General features: G+C 41.2%; 2 protein-coding genes across 2 annotated transcripts; one reads left to right on the top strand and one right to left on the bottom strand.

Annotated features, from left to right (window-relative positions):
- Positions 1–1,397: 1,397 nt before the first annotated feature.
- On the bottom strand, positions 1,398–10,056 carry hunk (hormonally up-regulated Neu-associated kinase). The gene is made up of 9 exons (XM_087807806.1): positions 9,610–10,056; positions 6,632–6,924; positions 6,145–6,200; positions 5,811–5,946; positions 5,608–5,735; positions 4,808–4,934; positions 4,562–4,730; positions 4,086–4,248; positions 1,398–3,260 (listed from the first exon to the last, which is right to left on the bottom strand). Exons 1-9 carry the CDS (start codon positions 9,838–9,840, stop codon positions 2,503–2,505), a joined length of 2,061 nt encoding a protein of 686 aa, XP_087663932.1. The 5' UTR covers positions 9,841–10,056; the 3' UTR covers positions 1,398–2,502.
- Positions 10,057–11,874: 1,818 nt separating this feature from the next.
- On the top strand, positions 11,875–23,954 carry scaf4a (SR-related CTD-associated factor 4a). The gene is made up of 19 exons (XM_087807765.1): positions 11,875–12,021; positions 14,220–14,303; positions 14,374–14,418; positions 14,492–14,653; positions 14,735–14,867; positions 15,859–15,986; positions 16,058–16,234; positions 16,879–16,964; positions 17,055–17,130; positions 17,195–17,371; positions 17,453–17,526; positions 18,795–18,985; positions 19,064–19,164; positions 19,234–19,347; positions 20,275–20,431; positions 20,495–20,613; positions 20,679–20,877; positions 21,728–21,883; positions 22,054–23,954. Exons 1-19 carry the CDS (start codon positions 11,992–11,994, stop codon positions 23,073–23,075), a joined length of 3,231 nt encoding a protein of 1,076 aa, XP_087663891.1. The 5' UTR covers positions 11,875–11,991; the 3' UTR covers positions 23,076–23,954.
- The last annotated feature ends 112 nt before the right edge of the window (positions 23,955–24,066 follow it).

Genomic DNA, 24,066 nt, shown 5'->3' on the forward strand with positions numbered 1-24,066 from the left:
GACGATATGACATTTAAACACGCAGTAAGGGTCAGGGGTAAAGAACGGTAAGCTGGTGTCAATCAGTGTGTGGCTCATTACAGAGATTTTACGTGAGTGTGTTCCTCAGTTCAGTGTATATGGTATGAAAAAGTTTGGGCACCCCTGTATATTTTCATGATTTTCCTTTATAAATCATTGGTTGTTTGGATAAAAAAAATCCAGTTAAATATATCTTATAGGAGACAAACACAGTGATATTTGAGAAGTGAAATAAAGTTGATATGATTTACAGAAAGTGTGCAAGAATTATTTAAACAAAATTAGGCATGTGCATACATTTAGGCACCCTTATATCTTATTGATTTTAATACCTTTAGCACTAATTATTGGAACTCAAAATTGGTTTGATAACCTCAGTGACCCTTGACCTCCATACACAGGTGAGTCCAATCATGAGAAAGGGTATTTAAGGAGGCCAATTGTAAGTGTTTCTCCTCTTTGCATCTTCTCTGAAGAGTGGCAACATGAGAGCCTCAAAACAACTCTCAAATGACCTGAAAACAATGATTGTTCAACATCATGGATATAGAAAGCTATCTCAGAGATTTAAGCTCTCAGTTTCAACTGTGAGGAACATTGTGAGGAAATGGAAGACCACAGGCACAGTTCTAGTTAAGGCCCGGAGTGGCAGACCAAGGAAAATCTCTGATAAACAGAGGCGCAGAACAGTCCCAGTCAACCCACAGACCAGCTCCAAAGACCTGTAACATCAACTTGCTGCAGATGGTGTCACTGCATCGTTCAACTATTCAGCGCACTTTACACAAGGAGATGCTCTATGGAAGAGTAATGTGGAAAAAGCCTTTTCTCTGCACATGCCACAAACGGGGTTGCTTGCAGAATGCTAAAGCACATTTGGACAAGCCAGCTTCATTTTGGAATAAGGTGCTGTGGACTGATGAAACTAAAATAGTTATTTGGGCATAAACAGGGGAGTTATGCATGGCGGAAAAAGAACACAGCATTCCAAGAAAAGAACTTGCAGCCTACAGTAAAATTTGGTGGAGGTTCCATCATGCTGTGGGGCTGACGAGCCTTATGGAGGTGTTTCAATGTTTTTAAGTGTTTTTTGTAAAAAAAAAAAAAAAAAGTACGCTACCGTCATATTAACATGCACTTCTTCCTATAACTTCAAAAATGTATCACTTAAAAACTTTTCTAACCCTTAGTTTACACGAGGGTGAGTAGAAAATTTGTGAAATTGACATTTTTATCTCATTATTTGTTTGTACATTATCTGTTTTTATTGGAAGTACACCATCGGCGTCCTGGATTTGTCCACGAGTTTGACATATGTAACACAGACTGTAATTCTAAAGAGGTACTGAAGAAGAACCAGACAGACGCATAATGGATTCAGTATAAATATTTAAAATTCTTTATACAGCAATAAAAATCTCATGACAATCGAACAAAAGACCTTCCATTACAAAATCTTACAAAAAGGAATCCCCCCCATCCCGGGTCCAAACCCATGTTCAGGTCTGTAACAATCTCAACAAAACGGTACAAAGACGTAATTTCAAAAAGCAGACGAAGCGGGTCCGGCTCGTCACAAACGTAGCATGCAACGTAGACAAAGAAGACGTCTTAACAGTGAGGAGCCTCGTGTCGCCCACGGTTACGAAACATTTAAGAACCGTCAGAAAAAAGTGACAAAAGCGCCAGAGTCGAAACTGATATTTACAGTTTTTCACAAACTCGCTCTCGGCAAATACTCGTCATTACGGTAAACACTTAAGACTATTGCACAGACTACAGCGTTAAGACAAGAGGAAGAGATTCTTATTGATGTTTGCAGGTGATACAACCTACACACCTACAGCAACGTGGCGAGGTCTTTCTGTTTCTTAAGGCTCTTTGATTCTTTTTTTTCCTCTTTATTAGCAAAACTGTCTAAAAAAGAGGCATCTTCGTGTCGCAAGCTCAATCAATGCCCGCGGATATGATGATAGAACACTTGCATCTTTATTTGTTAATACTAAAAAACGTTCCGACTCAACTGCCAAACTTCCCCTGGTGAAGAATGCAGCGAGGTTAGAAGATGGTTAACTCTTTGATCACTACAGGTTTACCAGAATAGTGCCGTGACTTTCATCGTCCAGATTGACTGGAGGTTTATCAGTTTTTTTTCACAACGATATGACATTTAAACACGCAGTAAGGGTCAGGGGTAAAGAACGGTAAGCTGGTGTGAATCAGTGTGTGGCTCATAACAGAGATTTTACATGAGTGTGTTCCTCAGTTCAGTGTATATAGTACAGTAGTCTTTGCATGTTCGTGGCCAATTACGAGGCCATCTTTTTTTTCCTAAAAGAAAAAAGTCTCAAACAGAAAGTGGCTCAGTAGCAGTAAAGGGACGGTTTACAGTCCAAAAGGCCGCTCTGGAAGACCTCACACAAAACTTTGCGAGGGGCCTTAACTTCAGTCCGTCTTTCTCGACCTTTAGTCCGGTACCTCTCAGCAAAGAGTCTTGAGAGCGCCGGAAGCACAGAGGAGAGTTTGCATGGGGTAAGGAGGGGGTGACACCACTTCTTCGACGACCTGCTCCGGCCGGAAGCTGAAGGGCTGCAGTTGCACCTTTTTCTTGAGGATCTGTCCGATTCCCATGGAGGGGAATTTGCTACGTGTCGGACTCTCAGGGTCACTGCTGCTGCTGTTGTTGCTGTTGGTGTGGGAAGGAGGGCTAAACGCCGAGCAGGGGTTCAGGGCACTGAAGGCAGATTTCGGGGGGCTAAAAGCTGATGTGCCCGGAGGGCTTCCTACTGTACTGGGTGGGCTGCCACTGGTGTCCGAACCGCACCATTCCGACGAAATGCTCTTCTTTGGCTGCGGGTTGACGATAAGAACGGGAGGACTGGGGATGGTAGCCTTTTTCAGGTAAGAGGAGTCCGGTTGGAAGGCAGAAACGTGGCGCGGGGGTGACAAAGTGCCGTTGGTGAGTTTGTACCAAGGTGAGGCAGGGGTGTCGTCGATCTGCTCAGCTTTGGAAAGAGATCCAAAGGAATGCATGCCGATGGGTGATGGCGCAGGTGGTGCGGGGATATTGTGCTCCGGACTTGTGTTGATCTGTGGGAGCGTCGCCAGTCGCCTGCGTTGCTGCGGCGTGTTGGAAAACAGTGGCTGGATCTCAAGATATTCCATGGAAGAAGAGGCAACAGTGCCGGGGGGCGCCAGGGGAGAGTTACGATGGCCACCAGTTATGGCACGTAATAAGCCTGAAATAAAAAAATGAGCAGCAATAAATCAACTGACACTATGAAAGTATCTACATATCTTTGATTTAATGACATGACTGTCAGGACACACACTGATCTAGGCTACGATCTCAAAACCGGTTCTTTTTAATGAGCAGTTCCAAAGAACAGACCTGATGTTATGCAACTGTTCTAGATAATGAATCTATACTTTTTCTTCCAAATGTTTTATCTTTTTTATACTTTATGTGCAATTTACGATTATAACTTGCACTTTTTCTCCGTCGTTGTCTTTTTCTACTCCAAATATTTCCTTGTTTATAGAAATAATGACTAGATTTATCAATGGACAAAGATAACTTTACAGTCACTGAACTATTCTGAATACAGTGGAAGAGGGTTTAATTTCAGCTTAAAATATATAGAAATATGTTTAATAATATGATTGATTGTAGTAGAAAATTATAAATTTGTGCAATTTGGATGCATAAAAGAATTCCAGAAAAAAAAATCTCACCTAAGTACTTATTAGAAACTCATCTAATGCCTGAAAATGTGATCATTTTTATGTTTTTCTTTCCCGCTTGTTTTTCTACCATTTGTCAAAAATGGTCTTGAACACTTGGTTGAGGGATGAACACACAGGACACGTGGTACAGATGGACAGACAACAATGGATGGATGGAGGGAGGGATGGTTGGATGGCTGGATGAGAAAATGTGATGCTGTACAGAACATGCATGCTCAGTCAACCTACCCTGAATGAATAAAAAGGTATAGAAAACACAAAAAAATAAATAAAAATTCAGATTTATATTTGATAAAAAAAAGAAGAAGAATTCTCACCTGTTCGATGTTTCTTTCCCTTGCTGGGTTCTTTGCTAACAGCCAGGTAGACGGGCGTCTGCTTCGGCGGGATGGTCAGCTTGTCCACATGCTTCCTCCACTGCGTCTGGAAGTATTCGTTTTTCTGTTTTTCTCCTTTCTTCTTCTCCTGGAACTGCATTTCCTGGCGAGAATAAGTGCATGTTAGCTACTAGAAAGCAAGACAAGACCCTACTTTCCTCCGATGGGAATCACCTTGACAACATCTTTCTAGCATCGTAGGCCTCATTAGGATTCATTTGCGTTGGTTAAAGTTCTTGAGTACGCGTAAGCTGCTTTTCAGCTACAAAAATCTTACATGTAATCCTATAAATTCTCAATCGGATTGAGGTTTGGACAGTTTCCAGGCTAAACTCTTAAAGGACTCCGGTTCCCCCTCTAATCTTTTCAGGAGGCCCTACAGCTGTATTGGACGGTCAAGGAGACATTGGACTCACTCTGTACTCTTTCGATAGTCTTTTCATTTTCTTGTTGAGGAGGAAGTAGACGGCCAGGGTGTGACAGGCCCGGTTGGTCAGAACCGCACTCAGAACTTCGCTGTGTTTGTACGTCATTTTCTCCGTCATGTGCAGCAACACCGTGTGGTTGATTTCCTCAATGTGGATCCTTTCGTTGGAGAAAGAAAGGCATGTGAGAACAGATCAACTCAAACTCGATTCACATTGTTCGGCAGTTGTCGCTACCTGTTGAGGTACGGTGCTCCTGTGTTTTTGTTGGCTAGCTGTAGCCAGGAATCTGCCATCACCTGGTGAATATTCGGTCGCTTGTTTGGATCCGGCTCAAGCAGTTTCTTCAGAAGACAGATGGCAGCTGTCACAAAAAAAAAGATTTATTATAGAATAACAACCACATTTTTTTGTGACCTATCAATTAATTAAAAATGTTTAACCACAAAGTACTCTTCCCGATTGGTGTCGCGATACAATCTGTTCTCTAGAATATCCCTCGTGTACTAAGATGGGAATGATCTTATCGTCCTTGCATAATCACGTAGACTCTTACATAACTAGGCTAATATCATCCTTACTAGGAACATTGGACGTGTCATCAGAGTTGTGACACCGTCACGTACACAGTATGATACAATAATCCGTCCAAATCTATAGTGTGAAAACGGAAGAGCTCGACTCAAAGTGGGGGCCTTGCACCCCATACCTGTATGACCCGACCCTCATCAAATATTTCAGTTCTTACAGTTTAATAAACATTATTTCTTCTTGATGTATACATTCATAAAAAAGGTATAGTATCTCAACTTCTCGGTTATGTGTCGCTATCTGCTTCGCGCAAACAACTTTGTGCCGATGAATTATTTGCTTGAGACAAGAAGTTCATGATGACCTAGTTTAAAGTTACCGTAAGATTCTTGGGAAGTCTTGCCTCGAGTCATTACTGTACATTTATCTTAAACTATAATTACTGTTACATAACAAGGGTTCTTGTTCTAACAGGTTTTACCACAAGATAAATGTCAGCCGCGTACCTGTCGACAGTGAGGGAGGTAGTGGGTTCATTTCCTTATCGACCATCTTTTGGTGGAGGGCTCGGAGGCTGAAGGGCTCCACGGTGAACGGGAGCGTACCGGTCAGCATGGCGTACATATTCACACCTCTGGAACGGTAAACGTAACATTAGCTTACTCCGAATAAAGTTAAGATAAAGAGACATAATCATGGGTTTACTTACATCGACCAAACGTCCACTTTAGGGCCGTACTTTTTCCTGGAGAGGAGCTCCGGGGCGGCGTACGCTGGACTCCCGCACTGGGTGCTGAAGGGGTCCGAGTATCCCAAGATGCCAGCGCAGTTACTGAGACCAAAATCTGTAAGGAAGAAAGCCACATGGGTTAACTGTTGCTCCTGGCAAACCATTCCTCCGACCACAAAAGGGAGATTAACACTTAAGTGAGAGCTTTAAACACGGTTTAATTGCTCTTAGACCCGTGACTGCTCCACTTCCCGCTGATGAACCTTTTTACACTGACGGAGAATTTTAGTGAATGAAAGAAGGGATGAATTACCGATGAGCTTAATGTTGTCCTGTTCGTCCAATAGAAGGTTTTCAATCTTCAGATCCCTGCAACACAGATAAAAAAAAACAAGATGTAATACAGCAATCTTATCATCATACAATGCTAATCTATTGCGGTCGCCCCGAGCCCCTCCACCGACCATTCAACGCACCCTCCCAATGTGGGTCACACTGTCAGATTTTAGGCTCCATTGTCCGCCTGCTTAGCCTCCCAAATCCTGTTATACAGTTATCTACTTAAACCACAATGAGGACGGTTGAGTTCCCAGGCCTCAAGGAAGTAGAATTCCCATGAACGTAGACAATATCTTGTATCAGTGATGTCATCGCTTAAATCCCCGCATAACTTTTTAGCACTTAAGAAAAGTATGTTGGATGTCTTGTAAGGTTTCTTCAGGGTGCACTTTTGTGACGTATAGCTATCAAGGATGAGACCAAAGTGGTGGGATAAAGATTGTCTTGGTTCAGGGTCTCACCTGTGCACGACTCCGGCTCTGTGAAGATGCTCCACGGCCAGCACCAACTGCCTGATGTACTTCTGCGTCTCCCTCTCGTCCAGACGCTTCTTGTCGTAGATGCGATTCATGAGGTTGCCGCCGGGACACAGCTCCATCACCAGGTAGTAGCTGTTCTCCGTCTCCAGGATGTCCAGGAGCTGAGTGATGTTGGGATGGCGGATCATCTGCTGTATGTGACCTTCTCTCCTCAGGTTCTTCGTCACGTACGAGTCCTTTTTGGCCTTCCGCTTGTCAATCACCTTCACGGCCACCTGGCGGGAGGAAGTAGAAACTGTAAAGTCGGCATTGGGATTCCAGGGAGAGGGGAACAGGTGATGGGCCAAGTGTCTAATGCTAACGCTGGACCCTCTTCTGCAGCTGCTTCAAAATGTGGGGGGCGACACAAGCGCCTCTGGGACCCGACATGTGTGCTTGGTCACCATGTGTTTGTCGGAGGGGGCGCGGTACAATCATAAAAAGCAGGCGAAAAAGCAAACGTTATCCGATCCGCTGGGAAAGCGCTGGGAACCAAATGGCCGTTAATACTTTCCCCATTTGCTTCAAAGTTTTCAGCTGGCACGTGGCAAACTGCAACATGATCAAACACAGACGGACACTAAAGACTTTCACTGGCTGTTCCTTAAATATTTGTGGCATTAGTTAATCCAAAATGTTCAACTCGAAATACCAAGTCAACAAAAGAGAGAACGGAAGGTAACATTGACTACTATGTTGGAACAGTTATGTCAGACACTGACCTACATTTAAGTATGTTGTATACATAAAAAGAATAATGTAAATATGATAATCTGGTTTATATATATAATATATATAGTGAAGCACAATATACATGTATTGCAATTACTTTTACATTAAAGATAAACTTTATCATTTAGCAATATTATCATTTTAGAAAGAATGTGTCCAATTTAATGATTGAAAATCTAACGCATTCCTTTGTTGTTGTTGTTAAATAAAATGGATTATATAGTTGACATTTATTAGTGATCTGATGTACGGCTAATAAAAACACAAATGACGTTGAAAAAAGCATCGATCAGTCGAATTCAAGGACGTCAGAAGTTGGTCGACCTGTTTAAGAATTCCGCTCCCTGTGTAATGGCTCGTTCCATTTGATTAAAAAAAGCCACAAGAGCTTGTATGTCCTTGTGTCCTTCTCTAATTGTATTCCGACAACATACCCATCAAATGCATCCTGTCTTTTTACCAGTCTCCTTGCCTCCCGTCTAGACCGGGTTCAAGAACATACGGAACCACGAACAGCAAATCATTCCAAGGAGAGTCCACAGACATGAAAAGACACGAGCGGAGAAGCTAATCACCAAAATCCATTAATGAAATGGTGGAGGCCAAAGTGGCAATGTTCTCTTTCTCGTGTCCTTCAGTGTCAGTTTTACTACTGTCCCTTCATCCCGGTGTAATGGATTCACCTTGAAATTACCTTTTTACGGCCGCTAATTGACCGAGGCGTGTGCCACGCTGGGCTGTCACAACGTTGTTTATGCCATACAAAGAGGGGTACGAATAAGGGGGAGGGGTCACTGTATTTACAGTAGAGTGGTCCATATAGCAGGGGGATGGGACCGGGGGGAAGGGGAAGGGGGGCTGCTTAGCCCTGGGGGCTTCTGGGGTTGTTTGTCAGGATTCCCTCAGACAGAAAAAGGGGGACATAAGGAGGGGGGGGAGTGGGTTATAGACATCAAAAACAGATTCCTATGACCTCGTAACCTCTTGATCATCTCCGGCATAACCCCTTAAAAAAATTGAAAAGCCCACTTTCAAGGGATGCTTCCTTTCACCTCCCGGTGAGCTCTCATAAACTCAACGCCCTCCCCTCCCCAATTCTGAATGAAAGAGAGAGAGAGGGGAGCGAGATGTTGCTCATGTTTGCATCATCCTCAACAAAGACGGGGAAGGTTGTACCTCCATCTAATGACATATTTAACAGAAAAAGTTTCATTTTTTTATGTCTCATTTTGTCAAACAATGGCGGTGAAAAATTTGATCTTGTTTTGACCAAATGCAAATGCAACCTGGACAGACAAAGGCAACCAGTGGTGGCCAATGGTGATCCATATAAATAAATAAATAAACAAAGCTCCCAACACTGGCTGAATCGCAATGAGGCTCATTTTAATCAAAGACATGCTTTCATATGTAAGTAGCAGCTTCTGCTCTTTCATAGGTCCCTTGTTTTCTCCTCGGCGGTGAGGTCACCGGCAGCCACGAGACAAAGCGGCAGTTCAGAAAATACAGCCATGTTGCCACACATGTGGAACCAGGACAGTCAGTCAGTCTCTCTCTTTCTCGCACACACACCAAAGGTAAATATTGCCTCACGGAGATGGTGTCGCTCAACAAAAAAAAGGGCATTTATAAATCCATTCCGTGTGTACGTACAGTAAAGATACATAAATAGATACTAAGATATTTCGCCTGTTGACACCAAGTGACAGGTGGAACTGACCACTGATATGAAATCTAAAACCACATCTTAGCATTTACTGAATTCCCCCTTTTTAAATAGACTGCTTACTTTAAGACACTTTTTTTTTCTTTTTTTTTTAGGATTATTTTTTGTAATGAAATGTGACAACATATATGAATACAATCAGATGTATGAGCTTAAAAACAATAGTAATAATTAAAAGACAGTGTACAAATAAAATAAAAAATGTAATAAAAACAGTACATTTGCACTTGAATCTGTGAATTATCTGATTTATAAATAAGTCAATTTGAATTTTTATTGCTTTAAAATTAATTTTAAATAAATTTGGAGCCAAACAAGAAATATTTTAACCCATTTAATAAGTATTTCTAACAGAACAAATGAATTAGAATCTTGACAAAAAAAAACTGTTTAATTTAAAATGTTGACCATATATTGTTGCCCCATAATCAGAAAAAAAAATAGATTCCAAAAGTGTTCTTACCTTCTCCCCTGTCATGGCATGAAGACCCTCTCTCACTTTGGCGAAAGAACCCTCTCCCAGCTTCCTCCCGATCAGGTAGTTGCCCACCCTCTTGGTGTGGTAAAAGTTCTTGAGGATGTCGGCAGCCGGGCTGCTCAGGTTCGCGGGCAGGATGCCCTCATCCGAGGACGTGCTCGGGGTCTTGCCCTCGTGGTTCAGGTCCACCAGCATGTCGCTGTCCGCCACCGGCATCGCAGCTGTTTTTCTTGTGGAAAACCAGTCTAAAACAATCACCCACCGTCCGTGGAGTGATGTATCCCTAGTAGGTAGAAATAAAATCTACCAGAACCAACGGATCTCCGGGTCAGAACTCTCAGAGCGATCTGCCAAAAGTGCGCGTCCCGTCGATGAAACGCGTTGTGTTTGCGGCGCGTCTCCGAGTCAATGTGAGGCAGCAGCGTGTGCGCATCGTTTTGAAGTGACTTTCCCGGTTCATCTGGGTGGGTGGGGTGAGAGAATAAAAACACACAAAACACTCCTGCATGGTCGCGGGGTGTCTCTGGACCAATCCGGGTCCTTGGGGCGGAGCGACGATGAGCGCATGAGGAACATCATGGATTGTTTACGCAGCGCCATGCGCTCCTGAGGACCGGACGAACAAAGGAGACATGTGTGTGGAAACAAAACAACATGTAGGTCAAACATTTATGTATCATATATGAGTAATTTAATGTTGTCATTCCAGGGATGGAAACTCAAACACATGCTTGAGATGCGTGTGACATGAGTCACTCCAACCACCCAAAAAACAACAGGCTTTTGTCTTTCTTTTTAAAAACAAGTTATTGTCTTAATTCCACGGTAACCTTCCTCCGATGAGTCCAATTAAAAAATATTCCTGGAACTATGACACCTTCAGGGAGGAGATTTTTTTTTTTCCTATTAATATTTTGCGTCATTCTTACAATGACATCACAAATAAAGGTATTCGTTGGTACCTGGATAACCTGTCTGTGTTCACATCTGTTTTTTAAAAAGGTAGGCTGAGGTGAACTTGACTGGGTAAACGTAGAGTCTTTGTTGGTTTTTCTTATCTTGGCATCATGGATTCCTCGACAGAGAAAGGAAAAAAAAGACACCTGTGTTCATTGTGGAGCTCAGAATCAAGAGCTGTGTTTCCATCTAGAGGACGTTTGTGGTACTGCACATGACGTTATATAGAATAGAATGTGTTTATTGACAAAGGGGTAGCATTGTGTCGTCAGTACTGGTCAATGACAAATACAAACACATAAATGTAGAATACAAATAAAAAAAACATAAATCAGTTTAAAAAATGGAATAGAAAATGAAATGGGGTTTCATACCAGTAATAGTTGTATTTATTATCAATTAATATATAATAAAATGTACCTGTATTCATATGTGTCTCATGACCTGAAGCATTTATAATAAAACTTGTTTTAAAAAAACAACAAAATGTATAAATATTTATTATTGTTCCTCCCTGGTAAGTAATTTATTCACCCGCACAGTAAAAGGGAGAGATTCTGTCGCTGCTTCCTCTGCTCACTCCATTCAGTCATTTAATGAGAAAATATAATGTTTTTTTAGTGTTTTAACTCGATCCCCAACTCTATTCATGTGTACTAATTCAAATTGTTGTTACTACGTGGCATTACTTCATCCATTATTGTGTTTATTTACTTAAATTACAATCACATTGTTGTTTATTTATTGTTGTTATTTTGACATGTATAATACGTGTTTGTGTCATTTTTTGTGACAATCTAAACGTGGAAAGAATAAAGGTATATCTTATTTTATTTATTTTTTAGCTTTGATCTGTTGATTTAGACAAAGAATTGCAAAAAAAATAACGTCAGGGAAAACATTTAGGATAAATGCTTGAAGTCGGAGGAATTTTATATTTTTCAACAACATATACACACAGAATATTATAATTATTATTGTTGATATTATTATTATTATGCTCTATAATCAATCGTTTTATTAAATGACATATTAATAGAAAATAAATGTTCACAGTGTTTGGTAAAAAAAAGAGGCAATTGTATCCAAATAATCCCTTTTTAAAATATGTACAATAAAAGAATAAAGTCTCTTTTCCTCTTTGCTTCTCGTTGTTCTTTGTTCTAAACTGGAAAAACAAGCCGTTCGTTCGATCGTGGCGACATCTACTGGTCATACGGTGAAACTACGAGAAGGGGGGCTCCCATCATGCTTTGCGCTACCCGCCGACCTGCAGGTTAGCAGCCAATGCTAAGCTAACAGCCATTAGCCACAAGGAGCGGACATGTTGAACTAACCCCTTCGGGTGTAAACACAGCAGAGCGGGGGGTAGTTCGGGACGACACGAAGGGGCCTCGTCGTCGGGCAACGATGGAGGCCGTTAACATCTTCAACCACGAGGTAAAAGACTGGAATAAACATGAAGAAGTTGCCATGTTTCGGAGGCTGCTGGTCAGTGAGTTAGCATCGGACCCGCAGGCCTGCATCTCTGCCTGAACCAATGTTGTGTTTTATCATCAAACCTCACGAGCACGGAGCGTGTTCGTAGACGCACATGGCGTTTATCGAGCATAACACGTTAAATCCGGCGTAAATAAAGTGATCCTGGACATAACAAGACACCCTTAAGACAAGTGATGCTAGTTTCTTGTAACGTGATCTCTAGGACTTGCTGTTAATATTAGTAGTAACTCAACAACTAGTCAAGAAAGATACTTGTTTATGTTCATAAGTATCTTGTTTTCATGTTGATCACAAGTGTTTGTGTCGTGAAAGATTCTCACAACATCGTGGGAGGAAGAATATAAAACCCACGCAGCAGTGATGTAAGATCATGAAACGATACTTTTTTTTATAGTGTAATTGAATATATATAGTATAGATAAACTATCAAGTTGAACTAGTAGCTTCTTTAGTGCCAGAATATATTCACCCGCGCTGTAGGAAGGAGAGATCCGCCCCTTCTTCCTACCATTGCAGTCTGACTATATAATCATTTAAAAAAAAGTAGTATGTGCACTTGTACTACTACTGTTTATTGTAGTTGATATATGATTTCATTATTTTATTTGTAATTGCGTTTCTTTTACGATTTAAAAAACATATACTGTATATATTTTTTTATTTTATTTTTATTATTACTGTTTTGTTATTTTGAATACATGTACTGTTTGTCTCGATATAATTTGTTCATCATTTGTTTGTGTCTTCTTGTCTGGACCATTGCAACAGTTTGTTTTCATGTCTATACAAGAAGGATCTGTCTCGCCTGCAGTTCATACAAAACTGAAGCCAGAATTCTTAGCCGCTCTAGTAGAAGAACTCACATTTCCCCTGATCTTTAAAACTCTTCACTGGCTTCGAGTTTCTTTCAGGATCAACTTTAAAATTCTGGTTCTTACTTTCCGATCTATTCATGGTCAGACCTTGCATCAGTGATCTGATCCAGACTTACACCCCAGCTCGGGCTCTGAGGTCTGTGGATCAGAATCTACCGATGGTTCCTGAACTTCCGGACCAGAGGAGAGAAATCCTTCCAGACTGTTGCTCCTAAGCTTTGGAAAAATCTCCCTCTGTCTTTGGTGATCTACTGACTCCTTCAATATTACATACTTAGTTACTTAGTATCTATTTACTCAAATTTCCCAAACCTAGTGAGAATAAAGGAGTGTCAATCATTTATTCTTTACAAGTGGACTTTAAAGTCGCTTGTTCTTCCGTTTCTGCTGCAGTCGGTGAGAGGTTGTAAGAAAATAAGGTTGTTGGTCAGAAAGGAGGAGGGTTGAAGCATTTAATGATGGACCAGGGCCTTTTTTCCCCAGCTAGTCAGGGCAAGATGTACTGAGACTTCCATAATCAAAGAGAACGCAGACCCTGACATTTAAAATTAAATTTACAGTTTGAGAAACCGTCTGACTCAAACTGCATCTGAGAGTGAGTAAGTAAGGAATAGTTATTTGTAAAGATCTTTATAGACCAGGGTCACAAAGCGCTTTAACAATCAAATACAAAACAACACACAGTTAAAATATATACTTTAAAACATCAAGGCACATAAACACAGGAGTCCCAGAAAATCAGGGAAAAGCACAAATAAAAGTGTCTTAAGATGTTTCTTGAAGGAGTCAGTAGATCATCAAACACAGAGATGGTTCCAAAGTATGGAGCAACAGTCTGGAAGGATTTCTCTCCTCTGGTCCTGAAGCGTGTTCAGGAACCATCAGTAGATTCTGATCCACAGACCTCAGAGCCCGAGCTGGGGTGTAAGTCTGGATCAGAATCTACAGATGGAAGGTCTGACCATGAATAGATCTGAAATTAAGAACCAGAATTAAAAAAAAAAAGCTCCTGAAAGAAACTGTCCCAGTGAAGAGTTTTAAGGATCAGGAGAAATGTGAGTTCTTCTACTAGAGCGGCTCAGAATTCTCGCTGCAGAGTTTTGTATTAACTGCTGATTTTTTTTAATATCCAGAGATGACGCAGGATGGTTTCGAAATTGAATCATACTTTTACAAGTATGAACCAAATACAATTGATTTGTTTCCATCTGCCATCGAGGTCACTTCATACTTGATAACCCTTAAATATTTTGTCTCCAGTTGTTCTCGTTGATGGACAGCAAGCCCCCGATATCTCGGGCGAAGATGATCTCCATCACCAAATCCGCCATCAAAGCTATGAAAGTAAGACGTTTGTGATCCAACTGTGTACTTGTGCAAAGAATAATAATAACACACTTTCCATGGTGTTCAGCTCTACAAGCACGTCGTCCAGATCGTGGAGAAGTTCATCAAAAAGGTAGGTTGAAGTGTTTTTGGTTTGTTGTTTTTTTTAAAAACTGAAAATAAAACGTTGTTTCTCTTGTATTTAGTGTAAGCCGGAGTTCAAGGTCGCCGGCCTGTACGTTGTGGACTCCATCGTCCGACAGTCCAGGCACCAGTTTGGAGCCGACAAGGACGTGTTTGGTCCCAGATTCACCAAAAACATTATAGGAACCTTTGAAAACCTGTGCCTTTGCCCGGTGGAAGAGAGGGTACGAGCGTTTGTGTTGAGATGTTTATAGCAACGTTTTATTGGAAAATTTAACACAAAACCTTTTTTTTTGTTTTTGTAGAGCAAGCTAGTGCGAGTTCTGAATCTGTGGCAGAAGAATGGAGTCTTTCGAAGTGACATCATCCAGCCGTTGCTAGACATGGCGACCAGCGCTGGCGACACTTCAGCTGCTTTTCTGGAAGCCGACGATCCAGGTAACAGCAGAGATTTCTACACTAGTGTTGGACACTTTGATTCATCCCAAGAGTTATGCTAGTATTTCTCAACAACATGGATGATAGCTGACTCTGTACTGTATTTCAATGTGGCACTAACCTTCTACAAACCTAGTTTTGGAGAAACGTATTGTTATTATTTGATTGTTTACATTGAAATATGTCGTCTACGTGTGTATATGTGTAGTATTGTCAAGTACTTGACTCTGGTGTTGCAGTATTTACAGACCACATGGCTCTTGACGAAGTCGTAACTGATTTCATTGGTTTTCAAACCAAAATATGTCCAAACATCAGCTTTAAAAGCTGCTGGACTCACTGTATCCTCTTGTCCTCAGTCATCATATAATAACTATTGTAAAAAATGAAACATGATTTGAAAGCCACATTTTAAATGTATTTATTGAGTATCGTGAAAAAATATTGCAGGACATCGCCGTGTCAATAATTTCTATCACTACGATACAGGGTCAATGATACAAAGTTTTGCGACTTTGTAGGAAAATTCATATATTTGTAGTATTGTCCAGTACTTGACTCTGGTGTTGTAGTATTTACAGACCACATGACTCTTGACGAAGTCGTAACTGCTTTTGTTTGTTTTCTAACCAAAATATAAACAAACATCAGCTTTAAAAGCTGCTGGAGTCACTGTATCCTCTCGTCCTCAGACATCGCCGGGATCTCCCGGTGATTTCATTGTCATCTTTTGGCCAGAAGTTGATTCGCAACACAAAAATTATCAAACGCTTTGAATATTTGCTTTTTAATCTTAATTAAAAATATATATATATATATATATATATATTTATATTTTATAAAAGCATTAATGGAACCTAAACCATAGATTAAGAATTGTTAAAATAAAATGTAATTCAAATGTATTAAAAATTACAAATATTGTATAGTAAAAAAATAAATATTGTGACGTTCAAGTGTAGGAATAGTCTCTTATTCTTTTCCTTCTCAGTCCCTTCTCCAGCTCAAGAACCCATGATGGATCTAGACGTCAACTCCACCACGACTGCTGCTCCGCTGCAGAACTCAGACGCCTTTGCTGCCGTCGCTCAGCTCTTCCAGTCCACGCAGGGTCAGCAGGTGTGTTTCTGCAGTAGATCCTGCTCGTTCCTCTCGTATCAACACTCAACTCTTAAACACCCTTTTCTCAGCTTCAACAGATGCTGCAAACCATCCAGCAGCAGCCAGTGAAGCCTGAACCCACTCCTCAGCCGCCGCTACAAACTCCTCCGATGCAGGTCCATCAATTCCCCGTCAGGATGGAACTCCCACTTCAGTATCCACCGTCCATGTTGCAACACGGCCAGCACTCGTCGGCCTTTGACAAGGTGAGTCGTTTTTAACCTTAGCTGTGTCTCAAATCGCATACTTGTGTACTTAATTTACTATTACTATTTTTAGTGCATAAGTGCGTCTCAATTCTTGGCTCAATTCACACTAAATTGTCACTAAAACACCAACAAAACTGAGTGTGGATCGATGGACACTTTCTACACTAAACGGCTCCATCTTAGTGACGTTGACGTTGTAAACGGAAGTTAAGTCATATATATATATATATATATATATTTATATATATATATATATAGGCATATACTTTCAGGTACATTTTCATCCAGCAGTAGGAGGACGACACGTCATCGCTGCTGATACCGGCGTAAATATCTCGCAAATGTTTAGTTTCTCATATTTCTTGATCCAAACCAAACGTGCTGCCAGCAGGTGGCGATAGTGTTCCTACAGCTGGTTGAACTCATCGTTAAATAGTAGTAGAAGAAGAAGCTGTCGCGTCATTTCCTGTTAGTGTGTAGCAGCAGAGTTTGATTCGAGACATACTATCTGTGGAGTATTAGTTACTAGTTAGTACGTACACTATCCTGATGCATACTAACCTCTAGTGCACTAAGAGAAGTATGTGATTTGACTCATGCAATATGTAACGGAAACTTATCTTTTCGCATGTTTTCCAAAGACCTTGTTGGATCGCTTTGACTATGACGATGAACCGGATGTCGGTGATGATGGGAAGAGAGAAGACGTGTCGTCACAGCCAGCTTTGTAAGAGGATTATTCGCAACAACATCCCACATTTCTAATGCTTTTTTTCTTAAAACGTTCATTTTAACTTGAATATATCGATGATTCCAGCAACACGCAGCCTCCAGTGTTCTCGCAACGTATGGAGAACTTCAAGCCACAGTCTCAAGAGCTGTTATTGCAACAGGTATAATCGATATAAACGCTTTTATTAGTTGATTTTTAATAACAATCACATGTTTAATTTGCAGCCTGCGTTCCCACCCAACGGTCAGATCCAAGGCTTCGGTTTGCCGCCCGGACCGGGTCTGGCTCACATGATGCAGCACATGCCGGTGCCGGGCCAACATCAACCCCCCGTCGGTCCGCCGGGCTTCATCGGAGGATACCAGCAGCGGAACATGATGCCTCAACAACAACAACAACAGGTACATCCCATAATAACATCGCCATTGAGCTGGAAACTGTGTTTTTTTTTAACTCATGGAGTGTTTTGAACGTCTTGTCAGGATATGCCGGTGGATCTGGAGCGTTCATCTCTGAGGGACGGTCGTCATGGCGGAAGATCTCACTCGGGTTCAAGGTAATACTATATGGAAATTGGAGAAAAATACTTTGTCTTTAAATTAATGAATACAAATGAATTACAACTAATACAACAATATTTTCAGTAGACAGAAAAATATATGATCATTACCATTGAAGTGATAGTTCACCCAAAGTTCACTCACTTATCGACTAATGTTGGATTATTTTCAGAGCAATCTGTTTGTTTTGAGAGTTATAGACGAGAGAATGTTTGTTCATTTTAATGTAGTGGAGCTCAGTTGTCTTCATCTTCGTCCAAAAAGGCAATTAAAAACATCCAAATACCTCCATACTGCTCGTCAATAACGTCCCTCTTGGATTGAAGTCTCAACATTGTTCTTACATTTAAAAAAATAAAATAAAATCAATATTTAAGCAAAAGTTTAAAGAATAACAAGCGATACAGACAGGAAGTACTCTGGGTAAATATCGCCACCAGTGTAGATAGTTGAATGTATTCGCTCACAGACAATGATTTAAAGTATTTTTGGACGACTGAGCTCCAGTCGTCACATAAAAATGAACAAACATTTTTGTCTATAACTCTAAAAAGAAAAGATAACTCTGAAATAATCCCAACCTTTGGTTGAGATTAGAGTGAGTAGAAAACGAGTGAAGTTTGGGTGAACTATCACTTTAACTCATTCACAGTGCATGTATTTAAAATGCTATGAAACTAAACAGATGTTTATCTCAAATGATACGTTTTTAATTTGGATAAAAATGTTTTTACATTAAAAGGATTAGTTAGAAATGTTGGTGTTTTTCATTGAAGAATGGTTTAAAGGTTTTGTCGTTCAATTATATGGCTTCTCATTTGCTAACAAAAGAAAGTCTTGCTTAAAAACACAGGATTCAATCCAATCGCTAAAGTAAATCAGATAAAACATCCATGTCGAGGATGCGTGTGCAGTCATCGAGTCGAACCTGTTTTTATATGTTTTTGCCAATATAGCTTTTTTTGTATTTGAATTGTATTTAGTATTTTAGTATTACAAGCTCCTTGGCAGAGGTATTTTTGTTTCTGTGCTTTCCTGGTTACTCATCTAAAAAACACTTTTTTATTCTTTGAATTTTATCCAAACACACAGTATTTCTTCGTGCTATTCATATCCTTATCAGAGTCTTATCTCATGTTTTTCTATGTTCTTAGTTTTATATGTATTTGAACGTTTGTTTTATTCACTTTTGTGAAGCTCTCGGTGACCAACGTGCATTTTGGATTCGTGAGGAAATAATTTTATACCAACAACTCGTCAACAGATCCCCAAAACGAAGAAGATCTCGGTCCAACTCGCGCTCGCGGCGCCCCCGGCACCGGCGTTCGCGCTCGCGCTCCAGAGACCGACGCCATCACTCGCCGAGGTCTCGCTCGCTAGAACGCCGCGAGAGGGAGAAGGAGAGAGAGCGCCGACAGAAGGGTCTGCCGCCTCCGAAGAAGGACTCGCTGAGCAGTGAGTCGACCATAACTCCTTCATCCTTGTCCAGACAAATTGCCGATGTCGGGTTTTTAAATTGTGTCTGATGAACAGTTTGCAGCACAACCCTGTGGGTGGGTCAGCTGGACAAGAGAACGCAGCAGCAAGATGTCGCCTGTTTACTGGAAGAGTTTGGCGAAATAGAATCTATAAACGTAAGAACGTTCTCTTTAACTTTTCACCTTAAAGTTTAAAAAATATTAATTTTTACAACTTCTCTGCAGATGATTCCTCCTCGTGGCTGCGCCTACATAGTCATGATACAAAGACAAGATGCCTTCAGGGCCCTACAGAAGCTCGGGCGAGGATCGTTCAAAGTCAACCAAAAAGCTATTAAGGTTTGTAGATAAAAAGTCACTTTATTTATTCACCTATTGACAAGGGTTGTGTGTCAGAAAGAATCCGTTGATACGATACGTACTGTAATAACAAGGATACATTTGTAGTATTGTCCAGTACTTGACTCTGGTGTTGTGATACTGGAGTAACAAGTATATATTTGTAGTATTGTCTAGTACTTGACTCTGGTGTTGCAGAATTTACAGACCACATGACTCTTGACGATGTTTTCAAACCAAAAATATGATCAAACATCAGCTTTAAAAGCTGCTGGAGTCACTGTATCCTCTCGTCCTTAGTCATCGCCCAGATCTCGCAGGATTTCATTGTCTTCTAGCCGCCGGAATTTTAAATGCAACACAAAAATGAACAAACGCGTGTGAATAGTTGCATGTAAATTGTAAAAATATTTGTTGTATTTTATACACACTTTGTTAACTATAAACCTCAAATGAACTATTATAAAGACAAAATATAATTTGACAGTCTTCTAAGAAATTATTAAAAAAAATATTGAGATACAGTTTAGTGAAAAAATATGCAACGATATTTTTCTTATACCTTTACTTCTCAGTCCCTGCTCCATCCTTCTACTGTATCCTCTCGTCCTCAGTCAAAGCTGTGATTTCATTGTTATTTTAGCTGTGGAGGATGTAACGACTGCTGCCATCTAGTGGCCAGAAGTTTAATTCAATTAAAAAAAAATAATAATTAAATACTAGGTGAATATTTGCATGATTACGGTAAATAAAACAAATCATTTATTTGAGACTTACTTAATTAAAATATAAAGAACTATGGTAAAACTAAAATATTATTTGAAAGCCGGTTTCCTGTGTTGAATCAAGATAAAGTACCTTGAAGAAAAAACTTCACCAAAGCACATTTTCAGTGACCAACATCAACACCCGTCTCTCACTGTGCAGATCGCCTGGGCTTTAAACAAAGGCATCAAGCCAGAGTTCAAGCAGTTCTGGGACGTGGAGGTCGGCGTCACCTTCATACCGTGGATGAAGGTCCGCGAGGAGCAGCTGGACGAGCTCCGAGAAGGAGGGATGCTGGACGTGGAGACGTTATCACCAGGTAGTCGAGACTCGTCAGGAGATTTTAAGAGCGAGACGCTCATGAACCTCCAATGTTTTGCAGAGTGGATTCAAACGAAGAAGAGTCTAGAGATACCAGAACAACTCCATCATAACGGAGGCTCGGACCAGCAGCCGCCGGAGGAGGCGCCACCTGCACCTGTACTGGTTCCACCTGCCCAGGTGAATATTATTATTACTGGATACACTAGAATGCAGTTAGAAAAATATATATTTTTTATTTCCAGGTGCCTCAGATGCATCCCCCGGTGGTCGGTCTGGCTCATCTTCAGCATCCGGTCTTCCCCGGTCCGATGGGCCTCCCTCCGCCTTCGTACCAGCCCGGCCTCCCTCACAACGTGTCGCTAGGTCTGCCACCGGGTTTACCTCCTGGCGTACCCCCTCCTTTCATCCGGCCCGGGTTCAACCCCATGCAGATGCCTCCAGGTGAGAAAACATCAAATTAAATTGACATTTATCGACACGATTCACAGGACGAAGAAAATGAAGGAGTTTTGACTTATGAATATTTATTTCATGTTTTTAACTCAGTTTAGTGGGTCAAACATTTCACTCTTGACCTTTAAAGTATATACTTTATTGAATATTGTTTTGATTGTTTAAGCGTTTTGTGACCCTGGTCTGGAAAAGTGCTATACAAATATAAATTACTTACTTACTTACTAATGATGGATTCAAAAAGTGTTTCTTCAAGGAAATATAAAGTCATTTATGGTAGTAAAGCAGTGTCATCGAAATATTATATGGTTGATTTAATCTAAAATGTTTAATTTTAATTTATTATTTTTAATTGAAATGTAGTTTAGCAGAGTTGGGTTATTGTTAGGAAAATGTATTCAATAATTGTTATATTAAAAGGTTGAATTTGTTTGTATTTAAAAAAAAAAAGAACCCACTTTTTCCAATGAAATGCTTTTTTAATTAATTAAAATTAATTAAAAGGTTCTAAATTCAATTAATTAATTAAAAGGTTATAAATTTAATATATTGACATGTGTGGCCTTTTAAATTTCAATATAACAATACTGGATGAGTACTTTTTAATGTACAAATTATTTAGTTCAATTATCTAAAAAAAATGATATAGTTTAATGCTTAACAACAAAACAAACTTTTAATGAAAAATTCCAACTTTCAAGATTTTAAATGTTAAATTCAAACATTCAATATTCTGATGGAACTGATCGAATAGAAAGCGAAGAAAGAAACTTAAAAAAAATAAAAACGGCAATAATATTTTTTCTATAATCTCTAAATCCTTCACTTCTTCTCTCAGGGTTTCCTCCCATGGCTGCGATGTCTCTCGGTCCGCCGCCCTCTTCCAAGAGCTGCGGGGAAGATGCTCCCATGATGCCGGTGGGTTTGCCCAATAGAAAGATGGAGGATGGTCCTGAGATTCCGAACCGCTTGAACCACCAGATGGCGCCCATGGGTCAGTATAGTCAGAACTTTGATTTAAACCTTACAACTATTTTGTGGAGTCGACCGTACAGAAGAGAATGAATAAAACAAGTGACTTGTAAATAACACTGAATGTATTTTAGTACATAATTAAATACAATAAGAATTATCGTTACTTATTTGTGTGTTTTTGTTACTCAGGCACTCAAGTTGGAGCTCCCCCTGGTGGTCTTCCCGGGAACGCCCAACATCTCCCCGCCGGTCTACTGGGCGCCCGACCCGGATTGATCCCCCTGCAGCGTCCTCCGGGGCCACCTCAACCCCACATGCAACGGTTCCCTCTGCCCCAAGGCCCCGGGTCCCCCATCTCTAACCTGAGTCCCCAGATGATGGTCCGAGTTCCCATGATGCACCACGAAGCGCCTCCTCCTAAACCGGGTTTTGGATTACAGCAGCCTCAAGGCATGCGTCCGCCTTTCCCCGGACAGGGTCCTCCACCCGCGGGTCCTCCTCCTTTCATCAGACCCGGCGGTCCTCGTGTGCCCGAGGGACCGGAAGAGATGGAGGCCAGCAGACCGTTCAGAGGGGAAAGACCGGGATTCAGGGACATGGAGCCGGAGCGGGAGAGGGACTGGGACCGGGGCAGAGACCGGGGCTTTGGTGGGCGTCGTTCATTCGGTGATGGAGGGCGAGGAGGAGGTGGAGGAGCAGGAGGAGGAGAGAGACCGGACGGGAGGGAGCGCCTCGGAGGCTGGCAGGACGACGAGCCCAGAGGAGGCTGGGACCGGGATCAAGACCGAAGTCGAGACCGAGACCGGAGGGACTGGAGGGACCGGCGGAACAGTCTGGAGGGCGACAGGGATCGAGGGCGGGGGGCCGACCACGAGGAGAGGGGTCGAGGGCGAGAAGGAGGAGGAAGAGACGCCCGAGACCGAGCCAAGGGGTCCGAGGGTCGGGACGGGGAGCGGCCGAGGCGGTCCGAGCGCAGAGAGAGGATCTCGCGCTGGGACAAGGACGATCGCTTGACCGAGTTGGAAAGCATGGACAAAAAACTCCAGACCCCCGACGGACCGCCCGCCGTCGCCACGGATACGGGTACTCCTCCCCCCGCCGTGAACAGACCCGACTCGGAACCTTCACCTCAGCTGCCGCAACCGGACTCTGTTGTCGCCGCCGAGCCTTCAGCGCCGAGCGACGCCGCAGACAAAACCACAGATTTTTAAGTTTTTCTTTTTCTTTATCGTCCGAACACACGGAGGCGACGCTCGTCACTGACGCACGAAGATCTACTCGATCGTCGCCTTTTGAAGAGTCGTTCGATCCATTTGTTGAAAATGTTTAGTCGGAAACATGTGTTTTTTTTATTTATAGCGATTATTCATCGGCTCATAATTTGATTTTTTTTTTTACAATATGTTCAATCGAAGCTGCAAAACTCACTATTTATTACTTTTACTCCATGTTTAAAACCTGCAGCTCTGGATGTTTGTGGATAAACACGAGTGAACGACACGATAACAACTGCAGAAACGAGCATTTCTACGTCTAAACTAAACCAGAACAAGGTCAAGAAAAAACGGTTTGTTCATGTCAGACATTTACAAAAACCTGCAAAATAGTTTTCTTTCATCAGATGCTGGAATAATGGACAATATGGGTGAAGAAATCTGGATGAACTTTTTAAAAAAACGTTTTCTTTTTAACATTTAAATGAAATCGTACACATTTGCTTTACGTAATCATTAGCTCAGTGTTTTGACTCGTTGATATCAGAGGATTTAAAAAAATGAAATGAAATGAAGAGTCAGATTCTCTGTGCATTTGCAGGATTTTGAGCGTTTGAACATAAAGATTAAAGTTCATTCATCGTAACATTTGAACTGAAGTGCCGTCGAGAGGAAGCTGCTGTAAATACGCTTGGATTGATTATGTTTATAATTGTTCACGATTGACGACTAAAAAAGACACGGAAGGAGAAAAAAACCTGATGTTTTTTTTTTTTAACCCTCTCTTATGAGTTGTTTGAACTGTTAAATACACAAAAAAGACATGGTTGTGAAATTTACCTTATTTCAACCGTGGGCCGTTGTTTTTAATAAACTATTTTTGTACCAAAATTCTGATTATTTTATTCAGAGGGAAAATTGAGTCGAGATCTTTGACGCTCATCGTTGATGTGTTTGACTTGTTGTTGTTTCCATGATAACAAGAACC

Source organism: Callionymus lyra, chromosome 14, assembly GCF_982586985.1.
Source record: "Callionymus lyra chromosome 14, fCalLyr1.hap1.1, whole genome shotgun sequence".
NCBI classification, from domain to species: domain Eukaryota; kingdom Metazoa; phylum Chordata; class Actinopteri; order Syngnathiformes; family Callionymidae; genus Callionymus; species Callionymus lyra.